This window comes from Lissotriton vulgaris, chromosome 7 (genome assembly GCF_964263255.1).
Source record: "Lissotriton vulgaris chromosome 7, aLisVul1.2, whole genome shotgun sequence".
NCBI lineage: Eukaryota > Metazoa > Chordata > Amphibia > Caudata > Salamandridae > Lissotriton > Lissotriton vulgaris.
Window position 1 is genome coordinate 884,514,381 of NC_141695.1, and position 20,910 is coordinate 884,535,290.

The 20,910-nt window shown below is 45.8% G+C and overlaps 1 protein-coding gene across 1 annotated transcript in view; it reads right to left on the minus strand.

Annotated features, from left to right (window-relative positions):
* Window positions 1-2,676: 2,676 nt before the first annotated feature.
* LOC147702618 (cationic amino acid transporter 2-like) overlaps window positions 2,677-20,910 on the minus strand; it is a 168,522-nt gene continuing 150,288 nt past the window's right edge. The window contains exons 8-12 of the mRNA XM_086928813.1: window positions 16,289-16,391; window positions 15,547-15,683; window positions 10,601-10,767; window positions 3,377-3,485; window positions 2,677-3,287 (exon numbers count right to left, since the gene is read on the minus strand). Of these exons, the coding sequence (XP_086784939.1) occupies window positions 3,136-3,287; window positions 3,377-3,485; window positions 10,601-10,767; window positions 15,547-15,683; window positions 16,289-16,391 (668 nt within the window). The 3' untranslated portion in view covers window positions 2,677-3,135. The remainder of the gene's footprint in view (window positions 3,288-3,376; window positions 3,486-10,600; window positions 10,768-15,546; window positions 15,684-16,288; window positions 16,392-20,910) is intronic.

A 20,910-nucleotide genomic window follows, 5' to 3' on the forward strand; every position in this document is an offset into this window, starting at 1 on the left:
GCGCTACCATTATCAGTACGTCCCCGCCGCCTCCAATCCCTTAACAAGCTTCTAGAATGCGGGTGAGCACGACAAAAAAAATATATCGTGGCTCGTAACTCCTCAAAGCTTCTCTATCTATATGCAAGCCATTGTTACTGTTTTTTCAGCTTCTGCAACGTACAGCCATTTATAAGTCAATAGTGCTGACTTGTAGGTACGATGTTACGTGTAGCATATATCTGGATGCAATGACAGAAACGGCATTATACATGTCAGCCTGCTCACCATGCTAGGCACAGTCCCGAGCTTAGGGCCAAATTGGGTATTTGAGGCGCTACCATTATCAGTACGTCCCCGCCGCCTCCAATCTCTTAACAAGCTTGTAGAATGCGGGCGAGCACGACAAAAAAAACAAGCATTTGCAATGCAATAGGTCTCGCATTTGCGAGAGTTTGAGCTATTGGCATTGTAAATGACAATGCCTTTTATTTATACGTTTGAAAACCTGCAAGCTGTGCCTAAACAAGCACTTTGTACTTGTAGTCCTTGCTTATGAGAAGCAAGGCTGGTAGTCTCCTTTACTGCAAGCCTTGCTTCTCGTAAGCAAGTAGTATACGTACAAAGTGTGTGTTTATGCACCACTTGTACGTTTTCAAAACAAATTAATAAAAGGCAGTGTCATTTACAATGCCAATAGCTCCAACTCTCGCAAATGCGAGACATATTGCATTGCAAATGCTTGTTTTTAGAGCTATTGTAAGGAGCTACCAGCTAAGGTGTGAAGAGTGTGCTTTTCAAATACAGTAAAAAAAATTGTCAAACTATACACAATCTGTGTATTACTAAATATTTTGAATTTTTTTTTTTAATCCTAAATCAGTTTGTGTATTTTGCAGCAGTCTATTTTATATTGTGAGTAATGTAAGTTCAAAATGACGACTTGCATGTTACCAGTTCTTTCTGTCACAGGCAACACTGGGACGTTGTAGCACTAAACCTACTCAAGTCACTATTCTCCACGAACTAGGCTTTAATTTGGTGACTCTTGTGCAGTGCATTAACTCCTTTGCTGCGGTGGCTATTCTGCCGCAGAGCTAGTGGGGAGAGGGAGCTGCGCGGCGCTCCCATACTGGTGACGGAACCGCTCCGTCACGAGCCTCGGGCGCGCTGTGCTTGTGACGGAGCGGTTCCGTCACGGCCCCACCCGCTCAATAGAACGCGCCGCGCAGGCGCGAAATCAGCGCCGCGCAGGCGGGCCGAGCGGGCTGTGATGGAACCGCTCCGTCACCAGCACAGCGCGACCGAGGCTGGTGACGGAGCGGTTCCGTCTCCAGCGCCGAAGGGGTTAACTAACAATGTCTGATGGTGCAATTCCTAGTGACTAATAGGACTTTCATTTAATTTTCATTAAAGCTGTGTGTTATATATGTAGTTACCTAAAGATGAAGGACCGCAGAAAATTACTGCATATTTAGTTTTTTTAGCTACTCCTTTGACCCCTACCTTCATAGATTTTCTTTAAGAATGCATGGCCCTTGCCTGCTGCATTTTTGTATACATATATTTGAAGTAGTCTAACTCGTGGTAAATTTTGGAGCAACCCTTTCAGCTCATTTGTCAGAAGTGTTGCTTCTTACATATTGAGATATCGAAAGTCCACTTGAGGAAGAGAAAATCCTTCATTTCTCCTACGTCAGATCCTGCCCTTGGACTCAAAGAGCTGCCATCTTCCCTCTCCAGAGTCCACGTCCATTACAGCAGGTTCACACAGAGTTCTTAGTAAAATATGTGGCTGTTTTGTACACCATAGAGCAGAACTCTTGTGAGGCTTCGCATTGAAAGGTGCCTAATTTAAGATCTGGGTGAGTAAAATAAAACCTGCGAAAAGTGACATTGCTTGCTTTTAACTCGTCACTAGTTCCCTTTTGAACAGTCACTCTGCGTTGATCAGCCGATTCGAAGGGGACACGCTGCCACATTGTTTAGGCTCAGAGTGGAAAGAGCGCCCTTTACTTTTATATCTTCCTCGTTAGTGATGCGCTCACTGTCTTCCTTTAAAAAAAATATAATCATTTATTACAGAAGGACCATAAAGGTTTAGTAAAAAAGTGGCACCAGCCCTGTCGAAGGACTTTAATGAATGCCTGGGAGCAATAGGGCAGTACATTCTGGATGATTTTCCACAAACTTTGTCTTTAATATGTAATGGATAACGTGCTGCATGGCTAAACACCTAGTAGGTCCCATGGGCGAGACCTATTGGCTATACCAATGCTTGTTAACTATTTTATTGATCCTACTTGCTGTGTGTACGTGTAAAAATTTAAATCACAAGATTGAGCACAACAACCTAGATTGAAATCCTCTCTGTGCTTGGCGGCCTTTGAAACAGTCATGCATACCCTATAAAGCATAACTGGAACAGATGAGGACCGCTGTTCACAATGCACAATAGTCCAGTGATGCAGGGTTGTGTGTGCGCTCCTATGCAATGACTAACTCTGCTGGCTCGTTGGAGTAATGCCTGCACACCAGGGGGTCTGCATTTGACACATGGTGCTGGTTAAAAAAACAGCAGGCTCACACTGATGTTTCTCCTTCCAAAGTCGACAAAATGAGTACCTTTGTGTTTGGTAACAATAAACGTCATCTGTCATCGAGTGCCGAGATGCCCCCAAATGCGGCTGCGCGCTTTACAAATGCACATGTTGTATTTATTAGGAGAAAGAAACTTGCCTCAGGCTCAAAGTGGAATGCAGCTATGCTGTCTTAGAAGACATAAGATATCGATCTGCCTCCCAGGACCAAGGTGCTTCAGCTGGGAAGTGTGTGGACGATGCACAAGGCTTTTTGATCAACCTACTCATATGAAACCACTGGAATCCATGTGGTACACATAGGTGGAGGGGACCTCTCTTGGCATTCTTTAGAATGCGGAGTCATGGCTTAGGCAGCCCTGTTGCTGCTTCCCAGGCAATAAGTGCTGCTAAACGAGTCTCTCTCTTGTACTTTGATGTGGAAGGTGAATTATGCCGGGTTTGTCGCTCTTCTATACAGGTTAGGCAGAATTCGCGCATCACTGTAGCCTGGGTTGGGTGAAATATATGGGTTGGTGCTGTGCGTTGATCTGGTTAAAGAGTTCTCACAGCTCTTCTACGGTTTTATCTTTTTTTCCAGTAGTTCGGCATTGGTTGTCTTTCCATTGGTTTCTTCTGTTGTCTTGTCCATTTTTTCTAAGGGATTTTCTAGAAGGCAGTGCCCCTCTGAGCTGTGATGGATGCCGTAGCCAAAGTAAATAAGGAAACCTGGAAAAAAAATAGTATTTTATAATGGCATTTTTAATGTGTCTTTAGACATGCAATGATGTGGTTATACATTTTTGCATTAAACTCACCAATGACCATCCAGACAGCATAGCGGACCCATGTGTCAGCGCTGAGCTGTACCATCAAATAGATGTTGACGAGAATGCTCAAGATTGGCAACACGGGCAGGCAGGGTACCTGTGGTGGCAAGATATAAAGAACATTCTTGTATTAATAATCATTCTTCAGCAGGTTGCTTAAGAATTCACAAAATCTCATGAGAGTTCAGAGACGCTTGCAAGAAACTACAACGAGGTTGATGTCACATCCTCAACAGCCTACCACTGCAAGACTTCAGAGCTGGTGTGTTGTCTCGGAGATTCATATGCTCACCATCATTCAATACTGTGTTCTGACTAGCACAGAAGAAATTGCGAGAAAATCTCTTCTTTTCATCCACAGTTCTATCTACCTTGTTTCTTATATGGCTAGTTAGCAGATCTTCTGACCGTCTTGGCCCATATGGTTTGCTTGCGTTTGTAAAACATCTTCTATGATGATCTCTGGTAGCTGCCTACTAGGGCTATATGTATTCATTAACCAGGAGTTTTCAATGTCAGGTTCCTCACTGAAGGCCTTGTAGCTACCTTGGAGTTGCACTATGGTTCTATTATGCTTATTAATGAGCACACCTGGCTATCATTGCAGTCCCTAACCTCATGATCCACTTACCCACGGGAGTATCATTAGGACCTGATCAACCAATTGACACTAAATTATATTCACCCTGCTGGGTGACATGAAAATTGATAATCTAAACGGAGTGGGTTTTTATTTGTTGGACCTTAAAGGTTTTCAGTACTGCAATTTGTTTTGAGTAGCTATGTGGTGGGAGCTTCACTGCACGCCCCAGGAGCAGCACAGACTGTACAGGGAAACATTTGCTACCCTGCTGGAGTTTCAACCTACCCCTTGCTGGTCTTAAAATGCTTTGATTTCAGAAAAAAAGTCACATACACAGGCCTACTTCATAGAATAAACTTGAGAATTACAGAGAATGGAAAACCAGGTGGCCAAGAGTTTCTTAATCACTCCACCTGCCACCCACCTCCAGCCACTGACCAAGCCCTTAAATTATGGCGCATTGGCAGGGCAAAGGAACAGCTCACTGGTATGTGTGCCACTGAAGACTATTTCAGGCAGCTATCCGTGCAAGCACCAGAGGAAAGATTATCACTTTCATCAACCATCAATGGCGACGTCCACAATTCTGCATCAAATTTAAGACTCCTCTTCAAGGGAATTGATACCAATAAACCAAACTACCTAGCGAAGAAACTCTCCCCATTGGCTGACTCCAGACCACGTGGATTATCACCCCTGCCAGACAATAGATCCAGAAAATAAAAATGTAAAAATCCAGAGACATTTTCTGCTATGTCCAGAGGATCTGGAACAAGCTCTCCTGACTCTGAGCTTCTTTTAACCTGAATCTCCCTAGATGACTCTGGCCTCCATCTTTTTGCTATCTGTACCCTAGTGGGCTTTGAGCTGTGGATGACAGTCGTTCCTCTTTGACCTAAGTAAGTGACCCCGCCTCCCTTCTGTTACAGCCCCGCTCAGCCAGTCACTGTATTTATTAAAAAAAAGTGCTGGCCTTTTATCCCTCATAAAGCTATTTACATTGCAAACCCCCAGAATATGCTCTTTCCACCCATCCTTTTTGAAAGTCCAACTTTTAATCCTGAAATGACTTGCTGAACCTTAGAGTTTTCTGGAGATCGTGCTTTCGCAGTCTTTTCAGTCTCTCTATGGAACCACTCTGGGATCTAGAGCTGGGATTTTGGACATTTTTCTAGCCTAGGATACCTAACCTTACAGCATCTCAACCTACCTACCACTATAATCTCGAAAAATGGTTGGAGGTAGCCCAATGCTCCTGCCTCAGACAACTGTTCAACCTTCCTTCTAGTACTATTTGTCCAGAAGCTAGGTTGGAATGTGGCCTAGTCATACAGGAGATGACTAGAGGGTTATTTTACTAATCTACGGCAGAATATGCATTACCCTCCGGTGTGCTCATTAAGCACATTATTATAGGTTCAACTCGTAGATATGGCTGCCACGTGCCCCCCAAGCTCACCCGTTCTTGGTGGCTTTGGCTTGCAGTGCAACCGTGAGAGACGGGTAGTGTTACCAAGTTGTTTAACATGTACATAGAAAGGTTATTGGTTCCACCCCGAGGACTATTATGCTCTCACTTACTCCTTAGGCTATTTGGTGTTTCATTTGTTTACCATATTCATTTTCTACCTTCCCCGGGATTGGCAAGCCCTTAGAACAGGCTTTAATGTGATGAAACACATGTGTGCGTGCAAACAGCTGAGCGTCTGTGCCATCGATTTATATGCATATGTAGTCTTTTTTTTCTAATCAGCACTGCTGTTTCATGTTGTAATGTTCTTCAGCGTTTTGCTATTTGAATATTTTTATTACAAGTAAATAAAAACATTTAAACATTCATGGAGCGTGGTGCACAGACATAAGGGTTCCATCATTTCCTGAGACTGCACCCTCCGGTATCAGAGAATGGCCACTTTTTATCAATAACTTTACTATGTGTTGTACAAAAGAGACAAAAACAGCTGCAGCCTCTTCTGTAATACAGCATTGCTCTGGGACATTCGTAAACGAGCACAAAGAGCAGTTGCACTCCCGGGACACCTTTGGTAATCTGGCGGCAGCGTGTTGGCTTTAAAGTCCAGGCAAACGGTAACTCTTACCGAGGGCTTTCAGTGCGCCGGGTCCTGCGCAGCTCGGCACCGACAGTTCTTGAAAGAAGGTGCCGAGACGGGTCCCTATCAGGCTCCTCATTTTCACCCTCACTTTCTGAATGGAAACAAAAATCTTAACTGCAGCAGTTCACTGTTTTTAATGTAACCGTCGCCCCCCCTCCCCCCCAGTTCCATATTGCAAAACTTGAAGTGTATTATATGAGCACCAACAAGGACATCTCAATTTATTTTTTGATAGGCAGGGACGGTTAAGTGAAACACAGGATGTGGAGGACGCTGTGACTCAAACCAACTTCCTCAGCTCCAAATGTGGCAGCTCCAGCCATTACGCCACAACCTCTCGCACAAGAACTTTATCTTATGCAACTAACAACCTTTGACAAAGCCAATAATCCTGGTTATGGAAGGTATAATGTTACTCGATGTATTATGTATGTGGAGCTAAGAACAAAAGCAGCAAAATACCAGTTGGGCGGCACATTATGCAGAGCACAGATTTTTAGCATAAATGTTTTAAACCACGCCATTAATTAATATCGGCTTTGCCCCTATGAGACACCCCCTTCCCCCCAAGTTTTTCCATCCCCCTTAAAGCCCTGCTCTTAGTCTTACGCCCTATTTCGAATACAGCTATGGGGGCCGGGGAAGGTTGTTTCCAGACAGCACATTTCCAAATGTGCTACATTCAGCCTTTTGTTTTATTAAGTGACCGAGTTGGCAATAGGCACAACCGAGAACTCCACATTAGGCAATGCCAGTGCCCTGGGCGTAGCTTACCGCTGGTTCTGTTAATACATCTGCGGGAACTGCACACCACGATTGTCTCTGAAAACAACGCCATATATATTGAGGTACTAGAAGCCGACCTTCTCTCACTGTGGAAGGACACCTATCCTTAAGATTGCCTCCTTTGCTCCCATGTGCTTCTTGGTTGTGACCCTTAACCTGCTAAAGATTCCACCTGGCTGCAACCCTCTGTTTAGACGAGGACTACATGTAGGTGGCCCCCACCTCACTTGTTGGCGCCCTTATTACTTGGACACGAGAATCTCTGCCAGACTGTTTACAAGCTCAGTTTTGTCATCTGCCATTCAGATAACACTTTAAGATGAACAAACTTCAGTCTTCCTTTTTAGGTCAGGCCTAGCGTAGCGCACATGCGCTGCTCTGCGAAGCTTCTTGTAATTACTCTGTGTGGGTCTGACTCCTCCCACGCATTGGGTTGGCTTTTGCGTGCGTCTTTTTGGAATCAAAGCCTGCAAATGGCTAAAGATGTCCATGTCCCAACTCTTCTGAAAGGTTCACTCCCACAGCGTTTTGCTGCGGGAGAGAGCAGCGGCGCGCAGGGCAGAAGCTGCAGTGCCTCCTTGTCTCTCCTGAACCACTCCCCCTTGTCTGTGTGTGCCCGCCCCCACCACTCCTCTTGAGCTGCTTGTTTTTATTTAATGAATGTGTTCAGGCACCGCGCTGCCTCGCACGGCTCCTGGTGTCATGTATTTATTTTATTTTTTTACTAATGTGTATTGGCGCCTAGTTTCATAACCCAATCGTTGTGCTTACGTGGATCTTCTCACGCCGTGACAACATGCCTGCTGCCATGTAGCATTTAGGTTTTCTTTTACATAATCAGACGCTACTTGTTCTTTTTTTTTTACAAGCGCCTTGTTCCGCGCTTTCAGGTAATGGCGGCTGCACAACTTTCTTTGGAGCCGGGTCGTCGAAAGAAAGGTGGGTGGGTGGGCGCTATTAAAATGAAAGAGCAGAAGGAGGTGCTTGTAAAAATAAATATATACATGTTTTTAATTTCCACCTGGTCTGCACATGTGCAACAAACTCTGACCCCTCAAAGAGTTCCTGCTCTCTGCTGGAGCATGATCCGTCCAGCGCCTTGTAGCGCCTGTGGAATGTGAGTCTTCCTCAGAATATGTATATTCACTTTAGCATAAGGCTCATACATTTATGCAGGTATGTAAATGCATCCCACACAGAGGAAGGCACTTCAGCTCTAGGAAAGCTGGCACAGGTGCACGGAGGCCGGTAGAGCCAAAGAAGAGTCAGTTGCATGTCTGTGCCTCTGCGAGAACAGAAGGGCTGAGGAATCCAGAAGCATGTCCGGACCTTGGCTGGTCGGTCAGTCAGTTACATGTTGTGGCAGGTTGGTGGCTCTTTGAAGCCGGCAGGGCTGGGACATCCAGTGCCAATACAGCACTTGGTCGGAGAGTCAGTCCCATGTTGTGTCATGTCAGGCCTCTGTAAGGCTCGCATGCCTCGTATGTCCAGGACGGTGAATACGCTGCTATGCCTGTACATACCTGGAAAGGGGGCTATGAAGATCTGGGAGGGCTGAGACAAAGTCAATCTGTGACAGATCGATATGGCTGGAGTAGATTCATTAACCTGACCTGCCTCCTGGCTGATAACACCTGGAAGGGCTGGAAGACAGTGATATGTTAAGTTGCTGGTCTGTGATAGGTCAATAGGGCTGGGTAAGAATCAGGCACTTGACCTGCCTCCTGTCTGATCAGATCTGTGAGAGTGAGGGTCACCGGTGTAGTATACAGTATGGGTGAGAGAACTTTGCACATTAATGGAAATGAATATCTGCCTGCTGGACCCACCCCCTGATTTTAGAGACAATAATATGGCCTTTAGCAGTGTGCCCTCCCTCACCTCCAGGAAGTGTCAGGTCAGTATGCATTACTCTGTCCCTGCTCTGACCGTTCACAGTGTGACCTCCTTCTGTACAAGATCGCGTGGAATGTTGCTGTAGAGAGGAACGCTTTGAGGCTTATTTTCATATTCCACTGCTGAAGGTTGACAAGTCTCCTACAGTAATGGTATTTTCTTTTTTTTTTTTTATATATTTCCTTGTTTTATATCGCGCCTGTAGTCGGCTTACACCAGCCTCATGGTGCTATAGAGCTGGGCACGGTGGAGGCTGAAACCCACTTTCCTGGTTGAATAGGCCGGGAGGTTCCGATGTTGCATTAAGTGATCTGTGGTATGTGCTGGGATCTGGACAGGTTCACTGGCAAAGGTCACTGTTAAACTACAGGGGCAGGTAGGTTGCAAAGGGTTTCCGAAGCTGGGGCCCAGGCGTCTGGTTACTCAGCGCTCCTGTTGTTCCAGCGCACTGTGTGCACAGTGCAGTGCACTTCCAGCGTGATCCTAGACCGCGTGTAGTTTCTGCATGTGCCCTCTTGTACCAGCATGCTGTGTGCACGGTACAGTGCAATTCCAGTGTGCATCTTTCTGCACATGTCATGCAGTGTGCATGTGTAGTATTTGCAGGAATCCTCATGTTCCAGTATGCTGTGTGCACGGTGCAGTGCACTTCCAGTGTGCCTCTTTCTGCACATGTCATGCAGTGTGCATGTGTAGTGTTTGCTGGAATCCTGATGTTCCAGCACACAGTGTGCACAGTGCAGGGTAGTTTCTGAATCTGCCCATGGCTGCTCCAGTTACCAGTGTACTACCCTTCTCGTTACCCTCAAATAACTCTGTATAGCGCCTTATGGATAATAGTTGTAGGGTTACTTACACCCTGTTGTTGGCATCTTTAGTTGTGTGTGTTTTTGGTTAGTTTTTCTCTATTTTAGTACTGAAAAATAGAACATTGTTTACCTATTCTGGAGCTTCTTTGCTAAAAGTGACATTAGGTTTTAGTTCTGCAATGCTTCTTAGGATGAGTGAATGTGTTTTGCACACTGCATCTCTGGATAAAACGCACAAGTCTTAAAGTACAGATGTACTAATAATATATGTGCCACTTGTGTGCCTTTTATTGTTCAGTCAAGTTCTTCATTATCGGGGACGGAAGCACTTCCAGATACGTGAGTTCAGACTACCAGTTATACAAAATAACACTTTAAATAAGTACTTCTGAATGCCGTGTTATAATGTGTCTATTAGTGTCAAAGCTTACACGATAAAGAACAGTAAATGTTCTGACACCCAGGGTAATGTGCTGCATGGCTAAATACTTATAAGGTCCCAAAGGCGAGACCTATTGGCTATGCCAATGCTTGATTGTCCTGTCTTTGAATTGACTACCAACCAAGAGGAAGTTTCGTTTTTGTTGAGATCCCGTATAAATGTGCATCTCATTGCCTAGAAGAGAGAAACCGCGCTGTGTCAATGCCCCCACACGTGCACACCGCTGCACTTAGGAAAGCTGATGCAGACCTGTCATACATGTTCACATCTGGTCCAACATCTCCCCAAAGGAGGTATCTTTTAGGTGTGACTTCCATACATAAATCAAATTGGCTAGAGTTTCTATCATCCATTATAGGTGCTCACTAACCACTGCCACTTGCTCCGACCAACATAGTGCATCACACGCTCCATGGCAATCACTCCTATGTTCCCAGGTACTGCAATTGACCTAATCCATAAATGTGACTCAAGTTTGTAAAGAAGTTAAACAGAATTCCTGTGATGCTAGTTATCCACGGTTGAAACACTGTGACCAACACTCACCAATTGTGATGGAACATGCTTGGGTTTTACACTGACCATGAAAGATGCTTTGCTCTGATTCTGTGGCTGCCTCCAGATGATGAGTGTTGACCCCAGGATACCCAGGAGCAGCAGGATAATGATGGTGATGCACCAGGCTCCAGCAGAGATCAAGCAATCCAGTCCCACTGTGGCCACCACACTTGTGACGCATACCAGGATAGCTAGGAATGAAACGACGGGCAGACAATGAGGGGAGTGCCTTTACGCTGAGTGAAAGTAACTGGCAACAAGCATTTACAATGCAATGGTCTCAGCATTATTAAAGGTAGAGCTATTGGCATTGCTCATGACTTTTGTTTTTGTTTTTTAGATCATAAATAAATGGCATTGTCATTTACATTGCCAATAGCTTAATCGTTATTGCTTAATAGCTCGCAAATGCATGACCTATTGCACTTACACCCACACAGAGCCACACCACATACAGAGCCACCCACACAGAGCCACAGACACACACACAGAGCCACAGACACACACACATACAGAGCCACAGCCAAACACACAGCCCCACACACACACAGCCCCACACACACACAAAGCCCCACACACAGAGCCCCCCCCCACACACAGAGCCCCCCCACACACACAGAGCCCCCCCCCACACACACAGATCCCCCCACACACACACAGATCCCCCCCCCACACACACAGATCCCCCCCCACACACACAGGGACCCCACACACACACACACAGAGCCCCCCCCCACACACAGCCACACACACACATACACAGCCACACACACATACACAGCCACACACACACCCAGAGCCACACACACCCCCAGAGCCACATACACACACAGGAGAGCCAGCACGGCCAGGGGGCAGGGAAGCAAGTACATAGGTAAAGGAAAGAGAGAAGACCCCACTAGTTCCAGGGAACAGGGTGCTGTAGACAATCAAAGTCAAAGAAATATCCCTGGACTCCCTCCTAGGTATATACATTCACTCTACTCTAACGTGATCACACTTCATTCACTCAGCGTGTCCCATGGGGTACTCATTAGATATAGTTTGGGAACTATATACCTAGGAGGGAGTCCAGGGATATTTCTTTGACTTTGATTGGCAGGGAAGCAAGCACAGCCAGGGGGCAGGGAAGCAAGCACAGCCAGGGGGCAGGGAAGCAAGCACAGCCAGGGGGCAGGGAAGCAAGCACAGCCAGCCATAATATTTTGAAATAGCTGGAGTGCAGAAGTTCCTTTATTTGCAGTCACGGGTATTCCGCAGTCCATGAGTCAACGTCGACAAAATGAAACACGCCAGAGTGTTACATAAACTGAAGGATCGAAGGTTGGGAGACCAGATGTCGTTTCTAAGAGGGATTTCAGGGCAGGACACGCCTGAATCATCCCCATGTCTACTGAGACTCCATAGTGATGGAAAAAAAACAATCCTATCTCCAAGAGCAACACTTGATTCACAAATACATCCGTAGATCTGCTCAGCACTTGCCTATAAATGTCCCAACTATGGATTTAAAACAAACGGGGCACCACGGACTCCTAAGGTGACAGACGGTCCCTGAAAATGTTATCACAGACACCATTTGCTTCCCCTCGACTTCCGCATGCTGCAGTCGCGACCGTGCGCATGACAAGCCTCGGATCCATTATTTCTTTTATCTCTAATAATAAACACACGGAATGGATAAGGATAGCAAGCGTGGAAAATAAACTCCTCCCCGGAAAACGAATACTGAAGACGGAGAGACTGACATGCAGGGAGAAGAAACTAAACATCATCTTTTTTTCCTACCTGCAAAAGTTGCCGTTTGCTGCAGAGATAAAGAACTCCCCCACCCCCTCCCCCAAATGTATATGTCAGCTTTCAGAGAGGGCTATAGGCAAATCTGTTTACAGTCTGGAGCACAATATTCCTAATCTCTGGATTTATTCCAAAAAGAGAAAAATCATGTTTTTCTGCGCTTTGGCTCAGGTGAACATGTTTACGTGCAGGGGGAAGTTCAGGCTCACATCTCACATGCATACTGTCAGCAGCAGGAAAAGCCTCCTTTTCTCCGACACTCAACATTTGGAATACAGAAGCTGACTTGTATATTAAACAACTTACCTTTCACAAAACTGAACAAAACCTCAACGCGATATCTACCGATGGCAATTCAAAACGCCTTGTTGTAAGATCCCTTGCAGCGCGGGCTGAAGTTTCTAAATGCACAGGAGTGCATTCCAAATGTATGTAGAAAATCTGCATTAGGGGCGAGAGCGGGACGAAGGAGAGCTGCGGGCGGAGGGAATGGGGGGCGAGAGCGGGACGAAGGAGAGCTGCGGGCGGAGGGAAGGGGGGCGAGAGCGGGAAGGAGGAGAGCTGCGGGCAGAGGGAAGGGGGGGACGCCAGAGGAGCCGAGCAGCTCCGTAAACCCTCACCATGTTTCTCCGAGGCAAAGCAGAAATGCCTCGGAGAAAACACGGTCATTTTCGCATTCGGGGCGTGTTTTTAGGTTTGAGTGACGGATGACGTCACAGATAGAAACAACCTAGTTGTGTGCACGTGCACTCTAGCCTTCCTGCAGAGTCCGGTGTAAATAAACATCAGTGTGTGTTTCTCTAACCCGCGCACACTGGGATGTGACCACTGTGACAAAGAATGCCCCGCTGCCCCTTGGTGGTAGATTTGCACCATAGATACCCCCAGTAATAAGGTGTCTGTAAACCCCGACGGCCTAAACACGGGCGGTAGTCATGTTTGCAGAGCCACGCCGACGCAAGAAATCAGTATGGGGATGCCCTTCGACTATGGCATACCCCGACCCAGGGGCACTGCCACGCATATCAGTACCAGATACAAAATGTAGAAGGCATGGCCAGCCTTTAAATGGATGCCTCGGATCGGGCGCGCCCAGATGTGCGGTGCCATGGCGACACACCCAACCTTGGGGTGCCACTCAGCCAGGCAGGTGCTGACTTCTCCCGAGCGAGCGCACGCAGTCTGCGAGTGTAGGTGGGCACCCCTCCCCCACGCCCCATCCAGAAGCATCACATCAGCATGCTCTTTTGGCCTCTTCCAAGAGCGAGGAAGGATGCGCAGAGTGACACCAGCCGCCCTACCATCCCCCTGCACAGCCTATGGACATGTGTACGGACATAAACAGGATATACATAATAAGCATATAACACATAAAATACTAATATATACATACACAAACGAATGCAACCTTAGTGCTGTGGACCTCGGGTTGTATAATGGAATATTTAAGCTGAACATAAGCTCCCAAACTGAAGAGACGTGCACACAGCGACCCTTCCCTGCGCCCCTGTGAAATCACGGCTAAGAAGACGAGCCAGCGATGCACCACGCCCCCTCCCTTTGGCCCGCTCCGGTTTTATATATCAGTCCCCCTCTAGCACCCACAACATGGCGCCCTCTACAAGGGCGCATAAATGTTGCCAGTCCAACATTGCGCGTGTCACGGATGCAGCCTCATTCCACCCACCATGAAGGACATGTCAGGGATGTGTACCTGGTGCCGGGCTCGCTCCCAGCCAGCCGCCGCCTCCTTCCGTGCCTCCTTCGCTACTACAGCTGCCGGGAAGCCCAGCCGTAGCATTGGAGCACACGTCACTGGGCCCGCCTCCTGCCGCCGATGTAACCAATGGGGGACGCCGAGGGGTCGGCAGACCCCACCTGCAGGAAAATGATGCCCAATCCCAGCACAGAGAGCGGCACGATAGAGGTGGTGACCTTTCCACCGCTTGGATATGCTCAGAGTACCCGGGGTCGCCTCTTGCCCACATACATATCTGGCACATCATACACCCCGGGTAGGATATACAAGTGCCTTAAACATCACCTCCTGCACAAACATATACCTGTCTAAGAATAAGTCGCCGGTTACGACATTCCAGCGCATCAAATGTCAACCCAGTCCTATTTAGGGTCATGCCAGCATCAAACGCGTCTACCATGATCCATGATCAGAGAGACAGATTTCAATTGGCCATTAAGGAGCCTTGTAGTTTGGCAGAGGCAAGTAAAACATATAACGTTATTTGGCTCAGTCTAGGTTTTAATAATCCCTCAAGAAAAATAAACACATATAAACATTAAGAGGAGCATTTGGGGCTTTGTGTAGTTTTTCCAACTTATGCACTGCAGTGCATAGAATAAAAACGAGAGGGAGGGTCCGGGGGCAGGACTTAAAAAAAGAGACAGAAACGCCCACGGATCGCAACAAGCCGGGGGAAAAAAGAGTAATTGGCACACATCTCTTCCAATGGCTAGCCTCCATTTACGAAGCTAGCCAATGGAAGAGAGAGGCGGGTTAAAGCCCCACACTGTTGAAGTCATGAAATCTTCGGCTCCTCGACCTAAAAAGCTGTTTAGACCTGGTTTCATAAGGGAGCAGTGATGGCATCAGTCTGTCTACAGAAAAGCTTTCCAAGCCTGAGAAATGGATTGGGTGGGATGAAGATGTTTTGGGACCCAATTTTTTTTTAATTGTTCAGGTTTCTGGTTCACTAACCACAACTTGTTTCTTTGCTGTTCCTAATTGGCCCCTATCTAAAGAAAGGTGCAATGGAAGAGGACATGGAAGGTTTAAGGGGATTGGGGTGCTGTCTCCACCTCGCCACTTGATGCCACCCATAGCTCTCTTCAGATAAGCTCTCTTCTGGCATACTGAACTACATCTCGATCTGTTCTCCTAGCACGTTCAGAATTGTGTCAAAACATGTCTACACCTAACAAAACAAGTTATCATTCTGATGGAACCATGTTCATAAAGAGAAAATTGTTTTACAACTATACAGGGTATTAGAGATTTGGTCTGCTTCAGTGATGGGTTAGTAGACTAACTCAGTCTGAAATGGTTCTATACATCGAGAAACCCCTATAAGTGACATTTTCGTTTGTGCCTTGACTACTTCAGAGACATAATAACAGTGTTAATTTTCCGTGTTACAGATACTTTGCTAACTTACCTATGAGGGTGACAAAGTAGGTCACCAAAGTGGATGTGTGCATCGTTGGAACCAGGGCTGGATGGAGGAACGAGTCCAGACGTATTCTCTTGTCTGAGACCGCTATGCTGGGGCTGTTTTCTGCATCTGGCTGGTACCTACAGAAAAAAAGGTTCCTGAGTTGAGGCAGGCAATCTACACTCGTTGGGTGGCAAGGCCACAGCAGGTCCAGGAACATGGCATAGACCTTCGGTGATATACTCTGCCTCTTCTTAGAGCCAAGAGGTGACTGTGGGTGGGCCGAGGCTTCAGGGAAAATGTCTGGAAACAGATCACATAATTTTATAAAAGAGTCCCTGGAGGAGCGGCAGGAGTGGGCAAGTGTCGTTCCCATCAAATATCATATCACACAGAACCGATTCCCATGTTGCTGCATCTTGTTTGACCAACGGTACGTAATGTTTATTCTGGAGTTAGTTGAAAGTTAGTTTTTTCCACGGTACACACAGCAGATTTGCTACAATATGTTAGGAATTATTCCTTTGCTACACACACTCCATTTTGTAGATTCCTTCAAGGCAATTGATGGGTTTGAGAAGCGGAATACCTGCCTCTCTTTAAGGTCACCGCGTCATCATTCCATTGATGATCTGCATTATACACTCTTGCGTAGATTAATTGAAACAGCAGCTTCCCACAAACCCCGGATACCCCATGTAACTATCCCCCATTCATCCTTATGGGGATTCCCCGTCTAGCTTACCTGAGCAGGAGAATGCAGGCAGCTACCAAGGTGTAAGCTAGGAGTGTGCCGATGGACATCATGTCAACAAGGGCCTTGAGGTCAAACAGAAAGGCCATCAGTGCTGCAGAGGAGATAAAATGATTCTTTTCAGATGACCTCTTCTTGCTTTTCTATAATAACATTGTTGCATAATTAATCTTTGAAGTAGATGTAAAATCCACTGGTTGAAAAACCTGGAGATGTGATTCTGTCTTAGGAGCTGAAGATAAGATTCCCGCATGCTTAGGGTGTTGTTGTGACTTTGTTGGATGCTTGTTATGTTTTTAGTTTTTATTTGAAACAAACTACTCTGTTGGGCGGAAAGCAGATGGAGTGAGAGGAAGAGAAAGAGTGGCCATGTGCGGTTGTGAAGGGGCAGAACAGGCATTGCTGGGCATGGATGATTGTGTCCTGCAGGCCAGGAGAACCGCACGTTGGTTGGAATTGGGCCGGCACGTTATCACGTTTCTCACTGAGTAGGTCTGAATTGTGGTTCTTTCATCATATTTACAATGTTCAGTTGTAATTTGCTGCCAAGTACACCTAGTGCTTCTGAATTGGATACTTGGGTTGTTAGTCATAATATCGATTGGAAGGATGAAAGTTAAGGAAGCCTCGGTTGGAATGCCCAAGCTGCATACATTCTGTTAATGGAAGAGCACAACTCCATGGTTGCCGGGGGTCAAAAGGGATGGTGAAACGTTTTTCTGGGCTCTTGGATGTGATCTGGGGTTTTGCAGTATTTTGGCAGACCCATCAGTGGCACATCCAACATCACCCCCAAAATACAGTTAGTGGTTTGAACTTTTGTCTCCTTTACCAGTTTTTGGTAGATCTGGTGGTCACTGCACACACTTCATAGGCAGCCAACACTTGTCTAAGATTCTCGCAGGTTCAGTGAGGGAGGAATGACTCATGATTGGAGACATGGCTGAGTATGGTGGCACTCCTCAATAGATCACTCCACATGCTAAGGAGGTCCGTTTGGCCTGGCGAGTGCAAATAGCAAGAAAAGATGCCATCTGCTGTATCCATTTCCAAGTGATGTGGGAGAATATTATGGTTGATGCTCTCAAAGACTGAAGAGGTCGATTAGGATCAGGGCTCCTTTATGACCTTAAGGACCTTAATGATGGGCAGTTCTTTTCTGATCTTTCAAGTCATTGATTAGATTATTGAGCTCAACTAGGGAAGTCAGTAGAGTAGTAACTACCATGCAGATATTTTTACAGGGGAGGGTTCTGGATAAAAGTGCCTCCATCTCCAGTGTTCCTCTTACTACAGGGATGTGTGATGTAAAGTATTTTAAGCAGAAGGTAGTGTATAATTGTTTGTAATGTAGGGTTACAGAGTATAGTAGGTTCATGAATGGTGTTTTGGTCAACCTAGAGTTGGTGTCTAGGCACTGGTCGGTTTAGGTTTGGTTGACACAGTGTGAATTACAACAGGTCTTTCCTGGATTTGCATAACAGATGCATAATTAGACATAACTGCTAACTGAAGTTTTTGTAAATTGGTTTGATATTGATGATCTTGATCTTGATCTTGAAGAGTGGACGTGTGTTACTGCCTGGTGGCTAAGACCTCTTCAAAGGATTGTGTTTTGGACCAAGTGTGGTTGGTTAAATGTGTGTTTTTGTTTCGAGAGAGCATCTTATTTTCACCAGAAAGATGTTGGATTTGAGGCAGAGCATGATAGTGGACGGTTGTGCACATGGCTATTTTCCTGATGGGCAAGAATTTTTACAATGTATCAACAAATTGCCTTTCGTTGGGTAGTAGCGCCTGATTGGGTTCTCAGATTTTATTTTTAATGTTCTTGAGTTCATAAGTAACTCATTAGTTGTCATAGCTTTGCCAACTTTACTCTTGGTATCTCTTTGTGTATGTTCTTAATTTTAGTCTTTTATTACTAATAAAAGACAAACATAAACAAATAAACATTGATTATTAGGCGAGTAAATTCATTTGCTTAGTGCCAGTGGATATTATTGGGCATTGGAGTCTCAAGAAGGGTAGGGGGATAATAGGATTTAGGGTGGGCACGCTGTTCGACAACAGTGCTTGCTTTATATAGCCCCAAGTCCTTACCAGCTAACAAAGTACTGAATCTTTCATATGAAATAGTTCTCAATAGACACATTAGTCTGTAGCCTAGTGATGTAATTCTTGTAGAATCCTGCATTTAGACTCCTCCATGCAAGTTCATGGTGTTTATAGAGCCACCCACCACGGAACCTGCTGTGGAATGTAGAATAGTCTTGCTCAAAGCAGGGCACACATTCTGGGACTTTTGTTGCCTTCAGGTGTGAGCCCTCTTTCACAATGGGAAACAGTCTCACAGTTGGCACTTGTCCTAACCGAACTGATCACCTCCCTTCTGGCCCCTTTGGAAACTAGACTAAAAGGCATTGAAGACCAATTGAAGGCCTTCAATCTAGAACTAAAAGGCAAACCAAAATCCATCGCTAAAAAGACAAACGGTGGGCTAGCACCGGTTGGTGATACACCATCACTGTCTAACACACAAATAGTAGGGAAAAACTCTGCCCCAAATGTACGTTCTTCCAAAACACCCTCATCCGAGGTTACTAAAAATAGCTGTAACACACCGCCCCCCACTGTGACTAGCTCTCTTCAAAACCTGAATGGACCCATCATTGTTGCTCCCAATCCTCCCACCACCACTGATCCCAAACCGCCTCCAGCCCATCCAGCAAGCATTAAAACACGCCGGAATATTAACCTGCCCCCGTTCCAGAGCTCCACCCTTCATCATCAGAACCATTTTGGGCTCTTAAAAACACAGTATGTTATTGGCTAGATAGAAACTATCCACTTCCACCAAACATTCGTAGTAATATGCTTATGCTGGAGAGAGCACCTTGGGTGGGTGAGAAGCCAAAAAACCTTCAGGGTGATTGTATTGTTGTGACATTTGAGGATCCATGCACAGCGGAGTATATCTGTGCCGGATCCCCATGTGACAACAGCTCCTCTATTCTAGTCAAACCCCTCTCCTATTTTTACATGCTATCAGATCTTCGCAGTAATAGATGGAATTGGTTAAGGGCTCCAAACAACCCAAGAAGGGGGATGAGAGAAGAGTTTTTCCATGATCACAAAGTTAACCATTGGGATGGGGCGAAGATAGAGGGTGGAGTACAGTGCGAAGGAGAGTAGGCAGGCACCCATTTGGGGTTACTCAGTTTCAGGGGGATTGGATGGGTCATCAGTATTACCCCCCCTTTACCTTGTTTCAATCGCTTTAGTACTCTAGAGGCAGTTGATAGACATCCAACCTATATTTCCGGATATAAGGTTTCTAAAGAGGAGGTTGGGTTATTACAGACAATCCCCACATGTGGAGAAAATAATGAGGAGTTTGTGGACAATGTGGTTACTAGAACGATAGAATTGGTCTGCACTCCCTCGTCGTCAACCTTTGTAACAGCCACAGTTTCTTCTTCCATTAATATTATTTCTTGGAATATTGCTAGATTAAGGAAAAATCTTGAAAATCCAGAATGGAATGATTTTGTGGATACTTTCCATATTTGTATGTTTCAGGAAACGTGGTGCCTGACTCTTCAATATAAAAATGGGTACTCCTCATACTTTGTCCCAGCAGTTTCCATAGGAAAAGGCCGCCCCTCTGGCGGCCTGCTCATCTGGGTAAAGGTGAATTTGAATTATACTGTTACCATACATAATACACAGTCAAATGATATCCTGCATATTTCCTTGAAAAGCCCAAATGGGAGTACTGTTCATTTGTTTTGGTATATGTAAGAGGGTCCCCGGGCGGTTCAACCTCTCAAACGATTGAGCTACTAGATGCTAAATTGACTGAGCTGCCACCTAAATCTAAAATTCTGCTTGGGGGTGATTTCAATTGTACGTTCGAACCCTTAGATGATGAGGACGTTTTGGGTTTAAATTCTGAAGATTGGAGACAGGCCATTCCACCTTTAACGCTGCCCCCTATTAAGAAGTGGACCGCCAGAGCATTACAGCTGAATGCATTAGCCCTGGACCACAATTTACGGGCACTAAACGGTCGGACTACCTCTGATCGTGAAGGGGTAATGACCTATAATAGGATAAGTTGCCCATCACGTATTGATTATATTTTTTTAGATGTTCACTCTTGGGCTAGTTTAAAAGATATGGAAGTCAAGCAGTCCTCCGATAGTGATCATAATCCACTATGTATGGAAATCAACTGGGGACATGGGCACAGCAACAAGGGGGGTCCTGTGATGGTCACAAAGGATGTCCTCCCTTCAAATTGTAATCGGAAATTGAGGTGGGACGTGGTAAAACTCGAAGAGGGAAAAATAGACAATATTAGGGAATTAGTTAAAGCAGAAACCTCCAGCCTTGCAGCGGTGGAAAGGGGAGAGATTCTCTCTATGGGGCAAAAACTATTGGGTCAGTATAAAACCTTTACTGATAAAATAGGAGCAAATTTCCTTAAAACCCCCAAAAGGAACATCGCAGGGGCTAATAGATTGCCAAAAGAGAATCCGTGGTTCACAGCTGAGTGTAGAGCCAAGAGAAAAGCCATTGGCCTAGCAATAAAATTAAAGGATCCAGCG